General features: G+C 36.7%; 1 protein-coding gene across 2 annotated transcripts in view; it reads right to left on the reverse strand.

Moving 5' to 3' along the window:
* Nucleotides 1-15,023, reverse strand: part of LOC150088415 (uncharacterized) — a 452,966-nt gene that overhangs the window by 23,206 nt on the left and 414,737 nt on the right. The window contains exon 13 of one of the 2 annotated variants that reach the window (XM_090369501.1): nt 11,065-11,222. The exons of the other annotated variant lie outside the window; for it this stretch is intronic. Within the exon in view, the coding sequence (XP_090225627.1) occupies nt 11,065-11,222 (158 nt within the window). The remainder of the gene's footprint in view (nt 1-11,064; nt 11,223-15,023) is intronic. 2 annotated transcript variants of the gene reach the window in all.

The raw sequence follows: 15,023 nt of genomic DNA on the forward strand, positions 1-15,023 counted from the left end.
GGGTTGGGTTCCCGAAATGCATTTCAGTGCATGTGGAAACTTAATACATGCTAAATTCCAAATGGGGGAGAAATTGGCGGGAATCTTTTTGTTTAACACGTTGAGTGATGTATGGCGCTTAAACCATTCGATGACGAGGGCTTCGTTTTCAAGGATTTTGTAGCTAGAATTTAATTTAACTACTGTGATGGCTGAATCGATGAGTGGGTTGTGATTTTGAGATTGGACGTGTTGTGTTAGTTCTGTACTTGCTGAATTAGTTTTGAAGCTATTAAAGTGGTAATATGCACGCGTGTTGGAAATTTTTGATGTCCCGAATTTTGCTGTTGTACTGCCTATGTAACATGCTTGGCAATCTGATTGGCATCTGATCAAATATATAAAGTTGTTGTAATCTTGTGTCTCGTACTCGTGTGTTGTCTTGTATGAATTGAATTTGGAACTTAATTTGTTATAAGATGTGAATATTAATTTGATATCTGTATTTTTAAAAATCTGTTGAAGTCTTCTAGCGTATTGTTGATGATGTGGGAGCGCGATAAGGGGTTTATGTATCTTATTCTTGTTCAGTTGTTGCTGTTAATGGCGAAATTGAATCCGTATTCTAGACTGGCAAGTTCGTTAGGGGAAAATGTTTGTGTAGAGATGTTAACAACTGAGTTTATGGGGGGTTTTTGTTAACATCTCTACACAAACATTTTCCCCTAATGAACTTGCCAGTCTAGAATACGGATTCAATTTCGCCATTAACAGCAACAACTACCCAGTTAAAGACGCCATGATAGAAATACTAACCAAACTTGATAACCATCCAGATAAATATCGAATCATACATGAAACTAACGCTGTTTATAACTCCCAATTAACTAGTAAACCTAACATTCCCCAACAACAATTAACCCACATACGAGACTTTATGAAAACCCTGAACATTATAATACAAAAGGCAGACAAAGGGGATACCATCGCAATCATGGACAAAAACACATATATAAAGAAAATGTTACACATCTTATCAGATTCAACAACATACAGAGCTTGCAACACGTTTAACATTAACAAGCTTAAAAATAAACTTGATGGGATCCTAAGAAGACTCAGAGCCAACAAGCAAATTAATTTACATACCCTCCAGCAAATAGGCATACGCAGTAACATTCTCCCACACATTTTTGGAATAGTCAAACTCCATAAACAAGATTATCCTTTAAGGCCCATCATTTCCTATAAACAGTCCGCCTATGCTAACCTATCCATATTCCTCGTCAAAATTATTTCACCTTTAATGAGATTTTCTCGGTTCAGGGTCTACAATACTAACAAGCACACGAATATATAACTTCCATAACCATATCTGAAAACGATATTCTCGCGTCCTTCGACGTCGTCTCCCTATACACAAACGTGCACATTGAATCCATGCTACTGGCCCTTAAAGAACTATTAACACATTAACAAAACGTACTGACTTAAACATTAATGATATTTTAGAACTCACATCACTGTTACTTGATGCCAAACAATTTAAATTCCAAAATAACATCTACGAACAAATTTTCAGCCTTCCCATGGGCCTCGGTATCTCTGCCCCTCTATCCACCTCGCATCTATCGAAGAAAAAATTCTCCAACCCTTTCCCCCAGGAATTAAACTACACATGAGGTATGCAGATGACGTCCTCTTAATAGGCAACAGAACTACCATCGATACTTTACTGAACACCTTTAACACAACACATGAAAGACTCAAATTTACCCTCGAAGTAGAAACCGATAATAAAATTAATTTTCTAAACCTCACTGTATACAAATTAAACACATCTTTAAGCACCAAAAAACAGAAAAAACACATATACAGGTAAATTCTTACATTACCACTCACACCACCCTCTATACATCAAAAAAGCAGTTCTATACAACCAGTTATACAATGCTGTAAAATATAGCCATACACAAACAGACCTATCTGTAGAATTACAATACCTCACCAAAAAATTCATCGACAGAAAATACCCACCACAACTAATAAAAGAAACCATCACCAAAGTTCATAATAACACTAATAATCCAAACAAGATTATTAACCACGTGAACAAGAATAAGATACATAAACCCCTTATCGTGCTCCCATATCATCAACAATACGCTAGAAGACTTCAACAGATTTTTAAAAATACAGATATCAAATTAATATTCACATCTTATAACAAATTAAGTTCCAAATTCAATTCGTACAAGACAACACACGAGTACGAGACACAAGATTACAACAACATTATATAATTATATATTTGATCAGATGCCAATCAGATTGCCAAGCATGTTACATAGGCAGTACAACAGCAAAATTCGGGACATCAAAAATTTCCAACACGCGTGCATATTACCACTTTAATAGCTTCAAAACTAATTCAGCAAGTACAGAACTAACACAACACATCCAATCTCAAAATCACAACCCACTCATCGATTCAGCCATCACAGTAGTTAAATTAAATTCTAGCTACAAAATCCTTGAAAATGAAGCCCTCGTCATCGAATGGTTTAAGTGCCATACATCACTCAACGTGTTAAACAAAAAGATTCCCGCCAATTTCTCCCCCATTTGGAATTTAGCACGTATTAAGTTTCCACGTGCACTGAAATGCATTTCGGGAACCCAACCCGTATATAACACAAGCGCGCTCCCTTCCCCCCCCCACTATAGCTAACTGAAGACGAGGAATCTCGAAAGTCGCTTGTGCGCGATTATTAGCTTCTATTTTTTTTCTTCATTTAATTTAATTTAATTTAATTAGGCAACCATAGAATGGAAGGTGCACTTTCCTTTCTTAAAAATTTTTTTATAGCCCATAACTTAATTTTAAACCCATAATCCCTGTAAGTTATTAGAATCCTATAACCACTATGTATGTGGTAAAACTCTCCACCAGCTAAGCGGATTACTATGAGGTGAGTGCTGAAAATTAAGCTAAGCTATACATACGATCTAGTTATTACATTACAGCACATAAGGACTCCTTAAAAAATCAAGAGATATAAAGTTCTTTGAGAAGTTCAGATAGGCTGCCAAAACACCTCATGGGGTTTTGTCAAATATACAGAAATTTTTCCAACGGAATAAGGTGATTCTCCGAATGTACACAGCAATCACCTAGTTTAAGTGGTGATGTAATTGTAAATTTGATATCAACTGATTCTGTAGCATGTGGAATTTCCCATGGTAAGAAACTTTTGTGCTTATTTGGGATCTATAGAGAGAACATTTCACCTTTTCTCAGTGTCTTTGTTTATGGACATGGTTGCCATGCTACTATAGACAGGATATTGGGGAAGTGTAGTCAATACTTTGTCTCACTGCCATGATCTGATCTCTTTCTTGACTGGGAAGGGTGTCTCCCTGTGTAATTCTGAGTGGAAAATCCATCCCAACAAACTGTTTATGTCTGCTGTGCACCCTTATTGTAGATATTTCCATGCAGTGTTCCTCCTCCCTCTTCCCCCCATACTTTCCATGGTGACCTCTGAATTGGAAACCGCTGATGATGAAACTGATTGCACCGTCATGTTCTACACCCTGAGGACACCACTTTTAGAGTGCCCAGGCTTCCTACTCTTAATGTCATTAGTAACAACATTTACAACAATATTATCTTTTGTGTTCTTAAAAGATATCTGCTCTACAACTTCATTTACTTTTGTTCCTGGCAGACATACCCTAGTCCTATTCCACCTATTCCACAACATATTTCCCAATTCCCTGAGAATAGATTCACTGACAATAAACACCTCCTGTGAGATCAGCACATTCTGCCTTGGAGATTGCCACTGTGTTGTCTGATGCACAAGTGTGAGCTCTAGTTGAACACTGATACAATAAGTGGTCCTCTTAGGTGTTCTTTAAGATGCCCAGAAAGCCTCTTATATCATTTGCCACCACTTAAGGAGCATTCAATTTGTGGCTAAACCACAGGCCCTTTCAAATTACTGTCTAAAATTTGTCATAAGACCTGAACATGGTGCTACTGTCCCCATTTCTCATGATGATCTGATAATCAGAGTCACTACATGAGGATATGCATCGTTTGTAATGATGAAACATCATTACATCTGTAGAATAATTCTTCAGGACATAACAGTAGAGGACTGCACTAATGGTACACTACTTCACCAGAAAATAAACACAAATTTGGTTCAAGTGTTGATGAACCTGCTGAGGTAGCTGACAAACTGAATGAGTATTTTGCATCTACATTCACACGAGGCAGCTTGTAGGGAAGTGGAGGCCAGAAGCTTATCAAACTCTGGCAGGGTGCTAAATGATTTTGTAATAACTGAGAGCAAAGTGGAGGAGAAATTGTTGAAATTGAACATATGGATAGATCCTATTCACCTGGGGTGAATAGGATCTATCCAGTTATATTGAAGGAGGCAGCGAGGGAAGTAAGCAAACCCTTAGCCATAATTATGAGGGCATCCTTAGATTCAAGGAGGTCCCCATGGACTGGAGATGTGCAAATGTATCCCCAATTCACAAAGGGGATTCAAAGGGTGACGCAAACAAATAATTATAGGCGCCTCCGTAGCCAGGTGGGCAGGAGCAGCAGTGCGTAGCACATGCTTCTTGATTAGACTGGGGTTCGAGCCCGTCCCCACCAAATACGGAGGATGCAGAAAGATCAGGGATTGACCACCGCATATCTCCGGAGCAATATGGCCTTAGTTGCTAATGCTCCTAAAAAAAACCAAATAACAAATAACAATAGCAAATAATTATAGACCTGTTAGTTTAACTTCTGTTCTGGGGAAAATAATGGAGTCACTGGTTAAAGAAGTGGTGCAGGATCACTTAGACAAGACTGCAGTAATAGTTCAGACACAGCATGGGTTTGTTAAGGGGAAGTCTTGTCTGACCAATCTGATTGGATACTATGATGTGGTCACAAAGGAACTAGATACAAAAAATAATTTTGTTATCATATACTTTGATTTCAGGAAAGCTTTTGATACTGTTGCATATGGAAGACTACTGTACAAATTGGAGCAGTATACCATTATGTGCAAGTTGCTACAATGTATAAAAGGATGGTTGAGTGGGAGAAGACAGAGAGTGGTTATCAATGGACACTGCTTTTCATGGACTAATGTTATTAGTGAAGTCCCCAGGGTTCAGTGTTGGGCCCATTGTTGTTTTGTACACTTATCAATGATATTGATAAATACTGAAAACTGATAGGGTTGTTAATGACTGTATGCTACTGCAACAGGATCTGGAAAAGTTGAGCAGATGGGGTGAGAGGTGGCAACTGAAGTTTAACATTGACAAATGTAAAGTACTGAATGTGAATAGCAGTAACCGCAGAGTAATGTATCAACTGGGTGGTACTACTATACTCAGGCTAGTGGAGAATGAAAAGGACCTGGGGTAATTGTGCGGTCAGATATGAAGTTTTCTGAGCAGTGCAGACAGGCTACAAGAGTAGCTCATGGTGTCTTGTCAATGATATACAAGAATTTTGTTAGTAAGGATAAGGGGGTGATTGTGGCCTTGTATAAGGCAATGGTCAAACCACAACCTTAAGTACTGTACACAGTTCTGTGGAGGCCTCATTTTAGGAAGGATGTAGAGCTGCTGGAAAGAGTACAGAGAAGGGCTACAAGATTGATGAGTGGAACAAAGGGTTAGTGTTACCAAGAAAGGTTTAAGTCCTGCAAATTGTAGCTTCTGGAGACTAGGCACCTGTGAGGTGATCTAATTGCGGTATATAAGGCCTAATGGGATTCTTCCTATTGCTCAGACTACTCACCTGAGGGGACGTAAATTCTAATTGAGGAAAGACAATTGTAGAATAGATGTGTGGAAATTCACTTTAGGCAGCGGGTAGTTGACAGTTCGAACAAACTTCCATCTGTTGTAGTGGAGGTCAAGAACTTAAATAAGTTCAAGGCAGAACCAGACAAACATTTGGAGTGATTGGATGGGTGAAATGGGAAGGCTTTATTTATTATTATTTTTGGCTGATGCTATATAAGCTTGCTTTCTTGCGTCATATGCCTCTACTAATGCTAACTAAATTTATCTAAAACAGTATTTTAAAATATTTTTTGAGTAAGGAACATTTTGAAATGGGCAATAAATTGGAAGAACACCATACAGGGTGGAATACCAAATTCATATAAACTTTGTTTCATTGATTCACTTTCAGTAAAAATAAAACCAACTATGCCTTCATGTACAATGTAGGTGTTGGGGACAACTTTAACCCCACCATTATAAGTGAAGCACATTATGGCCATAAATAAAATTTAATCATTTTTTTTTAAATTTAAATATAACACAATGACTAAAAGACAACCTATTAAGCAAGTGTTTTTATATAAGCAAATTTCATTTCACATGTTTCTTTTCGTCTCTTTTAGTTATATTATCTCTCAGTGGATATGAAATGGTTTAAATATTTTAAATGTCATATGAACTGTTACTGTAGATTTTTTTAAAAATAATTCTGCACTTCAAGATATAAATAATAAACAGCAATGCTTCATATACTTAAAAAATTGTCAATTCCTTATAATGATTCCACACTTTTAAATAAAACGTGTTTACAGAGAATCTAATTTATGGTATAGTGAATAAACAGGAAATAAGAAACAACTCAGCAACCTAATCTAATAGGCACCACAGCAGTGGTTATATACTGTTTATGGTTATATAGAGTAAAAAAAAAAAAAGAAAAAAAAAAAGCAAGTCTTGCATTTTTATAACAATTATCCCTTGAATTACATGAATAAGGTGTTCTTAAAAACTATAATAGCATAGGCAACATCTCAGAAATAATTTTCCATAAAAAAATAGTGTAATATAGCTGGGTTACATTATTGATCTGATTATGGGATTTCCTCACCATCTCAAAGATGGATTATAAACATCACAAGTGAATTTACAGTACTGCGTTATAATTATGGAGAACATTGATTGCAGCCAGTAGTAGCAGTAACTATAAAAATATGCATTATGCCTTTATCAATTTTTTCCATTCTAAATTTGATTTCTCCTTGAAAAGAATGATATGACACATGCTGCTGTTTACAAAAATTTATAACTAAATACATTGCAACTGACAAATATGGTAGCTGGTTCTCCTGTCAGAGCTTAATGTTTAATTTGAGAGTGTCCTGGATGCAATTAATGTTACATTAATGTATTTTTTATTGCATCCTAATTGAGACAACACACAGGAGAAACTAAGCATCTACAGTACTCTTGGTTAATTACTTTTGTTCATAAAAAATTTAATCATCTTAATTGAGGGAATATGAAGAGAATACAGCAGCTCAGTGGTCCACACTTTGGAACCTAATGCTGTAGCTAGTTCTGCTCTGTGAGGTGTAGTTTAATTCTGCTAGTGTCCATTGTGAAATTCATGTTTTGCCATCCACTACATTTTCTTTCTTTTTAGGTGACAAGTTCACACATTATATCCCAAACTGCTGTATAACCATGTGTGATATCGACGTTGCACTGTAATTCAAATTAATTACGTCATGAGAATTTGAATTTGAATTTAGTATAGATATATCAATATATTTTCTTTTTACTTTAAAGTGCATCAAAATATCATAAGGTATGTAAGTGCTCATTTTTGGTGGAACATGATGTTGAAACACTGGTTAAAAAACACTTGTCCAGAACATGGGCCTTATTATTATTTTTTTTGGATAAGACCTGCATGCCTTCTTTTACTCAGTTCCAGATGTACATATGAAGGTTTTTCTTAATTTATGTCTGATTCAGCCAAGTTTTATTTCACAAAGTCAAAAAAAAAAAAAGTTAGTGCCGTTAATAAAAATAGTGTGTTTTTATAATACTCTTCATAATTTTGACAAAGCTAGTTTAACAATTCAAGTCAATTATACATTTAAATTACTAGTAACTTAGAAACATACTCAAAAACAACTCACTTCTTTATTCTGCATATTTAAATTTTCATGTAGTAAATGGTTAAATTAAAAGGAAAAACGTTATATCAGTTAAAACCATTAAAATGCTACTTCCTTGAAGTGCACTTCATTAAGTATCAGAACTTGACAACTGGCAACTAAACATAAAATTGAACACAGTGAGTTATGGCAAGAGGTGAAGTAATCTTTTCATAAGTACACTGTCAATTGCAATATTAGGTAATGTGCATGTGGAAGATAAGGGTTTTAATTATTATGAAAATAACTTTATTTTTCTTGACACAACAGACATTAGAAAAATCAGCCAGGTGTTTGACATTTAATGTGTATGAATATTCTAATTTATATTTCATTATAACGAGGTGCAATGTTTATAATTTTTATTTAATTTAATTAGGGTTTTGGAATTATTTGATGCTGAAATCCCAATTAAATTAAATCTGTGGTTTATGTTTGTGATTACATGCTTGTGTCAAAAATTCTCTAATTCCATTTGATATATAGTTGGAGGGTTCGGTGTTGGGCCCATTGTTGTTTTCTATATTTATCAGTGATATTGATGAAGGCATATCAGGCTTAATGTCTAAGTCTGCAGATGATACCAAGGTTGATATGGTAATGACGGTATGCTACTGTAACAAGATCTAGAAAAGTCAAGTAGATGGGCAGAGAAATGGCAAATGAAGTTTAACCATATGCAAAGTACTATATATGGGTAGCAGTAACCCCAGAGAAATGTACCAACTATGTTGTACTACACTCAGGGTAGTGTAAAATGAAAAAGACCAAGGGTAATTGTGCAGATATGAAGTTCAGACAGACTCCAGGACAGCTCATGGGATTTTGTCAATGATATACAGGAATTTTTCTAGCAGGGATAAGGAGGTGATTATCCCCTTGTATAAGGGAATGGTCAGGCCACATGTTGAGTACTGCATACAGGTCTGGAAGTTTCGTTTTAGGAAGGATGTAGAGCTGCTGGAATGCAGGAGCTGAAGGAATGAGTACAGAGAAGGGCAGTAAGATTGGTGAGGGAACGAAGTGGTGCTCTTACCAAGAAAGGCTTCAGTTCTACAAATTGCAGTTTTGTTTGTTTGTTATTTGGTTTTTAGGAGCATTAGCAACTAAGGCCATATTGCTCCGGGGATATGCGGTGGTCATTCCCTGACCTTTCCGCATCCTCCGTATTTGGTGGTCACAGGCTCGAACCCCGGTCTAATCAAGAAGCGTGTGCTACGCACTGCTGCTCCTACCCACCTGGCTACGGAGGCGCCTACAAATTGCAGTGCCTGGAGACTAGACACCTGCAAGGTGATCCGATTGAGGTGTTTAAGGCTTTGATTGGATTGAGCAAGCTCAATGCTAATGGGATTCTTTCTCTTGCTCACACTACACACAAGGGGTCACAAATTCAAATTGAGAAAGGATGGTTGCAGAATAGATGTGCAGATAGATTTGCCTTTAGCTAGAAGGTGGCCGATTGCTGGAACAAACTTCCATCTGTTGTGGAAGTTGACAGCTCAAATAAATTCAAGGAAGAACTAGACAAGCTATTGGAGGGAATGAATAGGTGAAATGGAAGTGTTTTTTTTTGGCTGATGCTCTATAAGCTTGCTTATAGAGCATCATCCTTGCATCATTTGCTACTACTAATGCTAAAACAGGTAAAAAATTAACTTCAGAAGACATTGTAAAACCGACTTTATTTCTCTTATTTGTGAATTACATAAATCTCAGACTTACAAGCAGATTTTTGGATATTTATTATCTACTGCTGAAAATGAAATATTAACTCTACTATAAGACAAAAATCAAGTTATCTGTTTGGTTTGCCCAATGGTATTTACATAATAAGCCCATAAGTTACACACACAACTTATTAAAGTGAATTTAATTAATTTCATTCCAGATTGAAATTTACCCTTGAAGTTGGAAAATTTAGTACTAATTTCTCAAATTTAACTATTATATAACAAGGCACTTCACCAGGTATCCATATTTACAAGAAGCATACACATTCTGGCCAGTTTTTTATATTAGGCTTCCCATCATCCTTTGAACATAAAAAAAGTCTGTGTCCTAATACACAGGTCCTTAATGTAAAAAAAAAAAAAAAAATACTGCACTTCTACTTCCAATCTGCAACAAGAACTTAGCTATCATCGTTCATCTTTCTGCATGTGGGGATCCATGTCATAAATGAAATGTGTCATACACTTGTCTTCTCCACTCAATAAGAATAACTCATTAGAAAACTTTAACAAAATTGTATCCTTACCTTATCATACTTCTCTAGCTAACAGAATTAAAGATGTATTTAAGCATACAGATGTAAAATGAATCACCCCTTTCACCATTACAACCCATTGGTTCCATTTCCCACAATGTAGACAAATTCTCTTATGAAGTTAGTGGTTTAAATAATATAATATATTTAATTAGCTGTCAATAAGATTGTTCAGCCAAATATACTGTGTCATTTCAGATCATCTGTACTGTACCAAACGGTACAGATGATTCGATATAACAAGCATATCTGCTTACTTTCATGAATACTGCATGCATACCAGACACAGGATTGCAGACTTTATGACACAATGTATGTAAACACTAACATAAATCACAATTAGACAATGCTGAAATCCTAATTTCATTAAATAACGTTTATAAACTGATTTTTCTAATCTGTTGTCTCAAGAAAACTAAGTTCTCAATCAGGAACAAGCTCTCCATTTGTTGAGTCCTCTTATCTTCCAAACTCATATTACATAACATGGCAAATGATCATTATTATAAAAAGCTTGGTTTTCTTCTTGCATTATATTTATTGAGTCACTGTATTCAATTTTGTTTTGTTGCCTGTTGGCAAGTTTTGACAGACTCAATGAAGTGCACTTCAAAGAAATAGCATTTCAGTGGTTTTAATTTAACCATTTATCACATTAAAATTTAAATATGAATAATTATAGCTTTGAGTTATAATTATTCTCATTTAAATTATTTCATAATTTTCCAATTCTTCATTTATTACATGTAGATTTTTCTATATAATTTTTTACATGCCCCCTCCCCACTCTCTTGAAAAAAAAAACAAGAAACTTACAATGCCTCGGGTGACTTCTTTCGCTATTTGCTTGTCAAAAGAATCCACAGAATGAAATGCAAGTACACACTGATTGCCTTCTTCCTTTTCGGTCTGCAGCAGACAAAAATCTTGAACTTCTTTTTTCAACAAAGTTATTGATTCATGATATCTGTAAACTGTAAAACACATTTTCCGTATAAATCTCTGAAATTTTGCATATTCGTTTTTCTGTATTGTTTATTAAATTTTCTTTGGAAATGAATGATGATAAAATTTTGTACTGTATGGATGGGAAGAATCATAATGTAGGCTATATATTTGAAAAGTCATAAGCAAGGTGTGGCTATTAAATAGCAATGCTGTGTGTGTGTGTGCAGTATTAAAAGGGCTCAATGCAAAGAGACAGGTTTTCATTATCTTGTGTTTTTACAGTTTGCCAAAAAAATGAGACACAAAAGATTCAAACAATGAATCTCAAATTTTTAACAAAACTAAAGAAAACAGCAACTGAAAGTTGAGTTGTTACATCAAGTTTATGGGGAAGTTACTATGTCAAGGGCGTACATGTTTCAATGGCATAAAAGATTTTTAGAAGGAGGAGAAAATGCGGAAGACAATGAATGACCATGCTGTTCGGTATCCATGAAAAACGTAGACTGATTAGAAGTGATCGTCATTAAAGCATTAGAATGGTTGCATAAAAACTCAATATGGACAAAGAAATGGTTAGACAAATTTCAACTGAAAGTTTAAGCATGAGAAGACTCCACGTTTGTGAAGACGTTTCGAAAAAAATGGAGAAAATCCAGACTATTTGAGTACTGTAATTACTTGTGATAAAAGTTAGCTATTTCAGTATGATCCAGAAATTAAAAGACAGTCAATGCAATAGAAGACAAAACAGTTCCCCTGACCAAAAAAAGCAAGTATGTCAAAATCAAAATTGAAACCTATGCTTCTTGTTTTCTTTAATATTAAAGGAATTATTAAAGCTGAATATGTCCACCAAATCACATTGTCAGTCAAATATATTACACTGAAGTGCTGACAAGGCTGTGTGAAAAAATCTGCAGGAAGGGACCTGAATCGTGGAAGGATGATTGGATGTTCCATCAAAACAATGTACTCTCTCTCTCTCTCTCTGTTCGTCAGTTCCTGGCCAAGAAACAGTTCCCTATGTGTGAACATGTGTACCCTACTTGCCACAATTAGCTCCTTGTAACTTTTTTCCCCCTCTTCCTTAAACTGAAAAGTGTACATTACAGAAACTATTTTCAGTCCATTGAAGACATTCAGAAAAAAATGACTGAAATGTTAAAAGGGCTCACAGAAGATGACTTCTATAAATGTTTCTGTGCTTGGAAGAAATGTTACATCAAGTTTAGAACAGTGTAAAGTGTGTTTAGGGTCTAATGGCACCAGGGATTCCCCCCCTATCTCCCTGTCTTGTGTTATAGTACGCTGTAAAGGCCAGAGATTTAAAAGTGTATGGATATTGTTAAGTGTAGTGGCCGTTGTTCATCTGGCCATTTAGCCGTTGGACCCCTATTGGGGCCCACCATTGCCCAGACTTAATCCCCTGGAAACAGACCATGTACACCAATATTTTAAATAAGTACTATAGCAGGTCCTGCCACCTAATTTCCTGAGATCTGAGTGGCTAGGACCTATATATATAAAAAAAATTTTCAATTCTCGGGGTAAGAAGTTAATGAGGTTAGGAGTTTGAAAGAGTGATGCATGACTAAGCAGTTAAATTTTGATTGTGTGGGGCATACGCTGTGGTGTTTAGAAAGTGTAGGGGGAAAAGACAGAAATATAGGGTCAATAGAGGAAGACGACCCCAGGTATGTCAGTGGGGCATGCCCATGCCCCACCAGAAGAAGAATAGGAGGGGAGAGGAGGAGATGGGGAAGTCATCTCCCCCACCAGGATAGGGAAAGAAAGTGGGCCAGGCAAGGTGCCCAGTCCAAATCAGCTGGCTATGTGGCAGCGGAGCTGCAGTCATGATCAAAGAAATGTTCAATCCAGATAGGTCACAGTATGGCTTTTGGTTTTCTCTCAGTGGTGTAGGTCCCGTCCAGTGTTGTCTAATGTGTTGGTTTTCACTCCTAAGATCATTTCAGGTGATTTTTTTATCATTTGTATTTGTTGCTCTTGGGATCAGGTCCTGTCCGGTGACTTGTTTCAGTTGAGCGGGGTCAGGTAGTTGTCGGCGCATGAGGTTGTGGTCACAGTTTGGGCGACCCGTTCCAGCTTGTACTGGTGTCTCTATCCGATGAAGGCAACTCTTGGGTACAAGACCCGTCCAAAGTGCAAGGTTGAGTCTGTCATTTAGTCTGCATCTCATCAGGGCTTTAGTCAAGCATGGGTTGTGGACCCATCCAGGTTTGTTCGGTGTGGCTTTGTCACTGTCAAAAGCCAAAGTGTTGGCCCAGAAGGTTCTATTAGTGTTCTTTATGGATTGCATTTAGGGTTCTGCATCTGGTGAACAGTCCTTGTGCATATGGGTTGTGGGAGTGTGGGTTGGTCACTCGCACACTAGCAAGACTTTTGTAGATTTATTGGATGACTGTTTTCTACAGCAACATGTTCGAGAGGCAACCAGAGGGAGTAATACTCTGACGTGATTATCATCAGTGATTATTCATGCATTAAGAATTTGCAGATAAAGGAACCACTGGGTGATAGTGATCACAGCGTACTGATGTGGGATTTGCTTAAAGACGTAACTACCATCAGGGGTAAAGGGAAGGGTTTTTACTTTTGTAAAGGCATCTATAGTCGTCTCAGACAGTTTTTCAATTCTATACAGTGGGACCAACTGATGATATTACCAACAGCAAATTCTAAATGGGAAGTATTCAAGGAATTAATCTTGGAAGCTACTAGGCTTTTAATACCAACTAAGAAATACTGTTCAAGGTTTAGGCCTAAATGTATGTCAGACAAACTAATGAGACTTGGCAGAGAAGAAAATGCATGGGATGCATATAAATTATCAGGAGACACAGAAGCCTATGGCAGATATAAGCTAGTCTGTAATCAAATCACAAAGGAGGTTAGGCAAGCAAATTACAAGAAATCTTTGGCAAAGGATGCTAAGAAAAACAGCAGACTTCTTTACTTATATAAATCTAAAGGGGCCTGAATCACATTGGTCCACTTGATATCGATGGTTTGACTGTTGATGATCCTGCTCAGATAGCTGACAAATTAAATAACTATTTTGCATCTACAATCTCACATGAGAAATTCTGTAAGGAAGTGGAGGACAGAAGCTTATTAAACTCTAACAGGGAGCTTAATGATTTTGTAATAACTGAGAGCAAAGTGGAGGAGAAATTCTTGAAGTTAAACATAAGAAAGGCACCCGGGGGTTGATGGGATCTATCCAGTTATATTAAAGGAGGCGGCAAAGGTAGTAAGCAAACCGTTAGCCACAATTATGAGAGCATCCTTGGATTTAGGTGAGGTCCCCACAGACTGGAGATGTGCAAATGTATCCCCAATTCACAAAGGGTCTGTTAAACTAACAGACCTGTTAGTTTAACTTGCATTCTGGCGAAAATAATGGAGTCACTGATTAAAGAAACACTGCAGAATCATATAGACAAGACTGTAGTAGTAGTTGAGACACAGCATGGGTTTGTTAAAGGGAGGTCTTGTCTGACCAATTTGATTGGATACTATAATGTGGTTCTGCACTCGGAAGTGGAGAGTGAAAAAGACCTGAGGTAATTGTGCAGTCAGATATGAAGTTCACTGAGCAGTGTAGATGGGCTGCCAGAGCAGGTCACGGAGTCTTGTCAACGATATATAGGAATTTTGCTAGGAGGAACAAGGAAGTGATTATCCCATTGTACAAGGCAATGGTCAGGCCACAACTTGAGTATTGCATACAGGTCTGAAGGCCTCGTTTTAGGAAAGATATAGAGTTGCTAGATGTAGAGTTACTAGTTGCTAGTACAGAGAAA

This window comes from Mastigoproctus giganteus, chromosome 3 (assembly GCF_048544385.1).
Source record: "Mastigoproctus giganteus isolate SK-2022 chromosome 3, ASM4854438v1, whole genome shotgun sequence".
NCBI lineage: Eukaryota > Metazoa > Arthropoda > Arachnida > Uropygi > Thelyphonidae > Mastigoproctus > Mastigoproctus giganteus.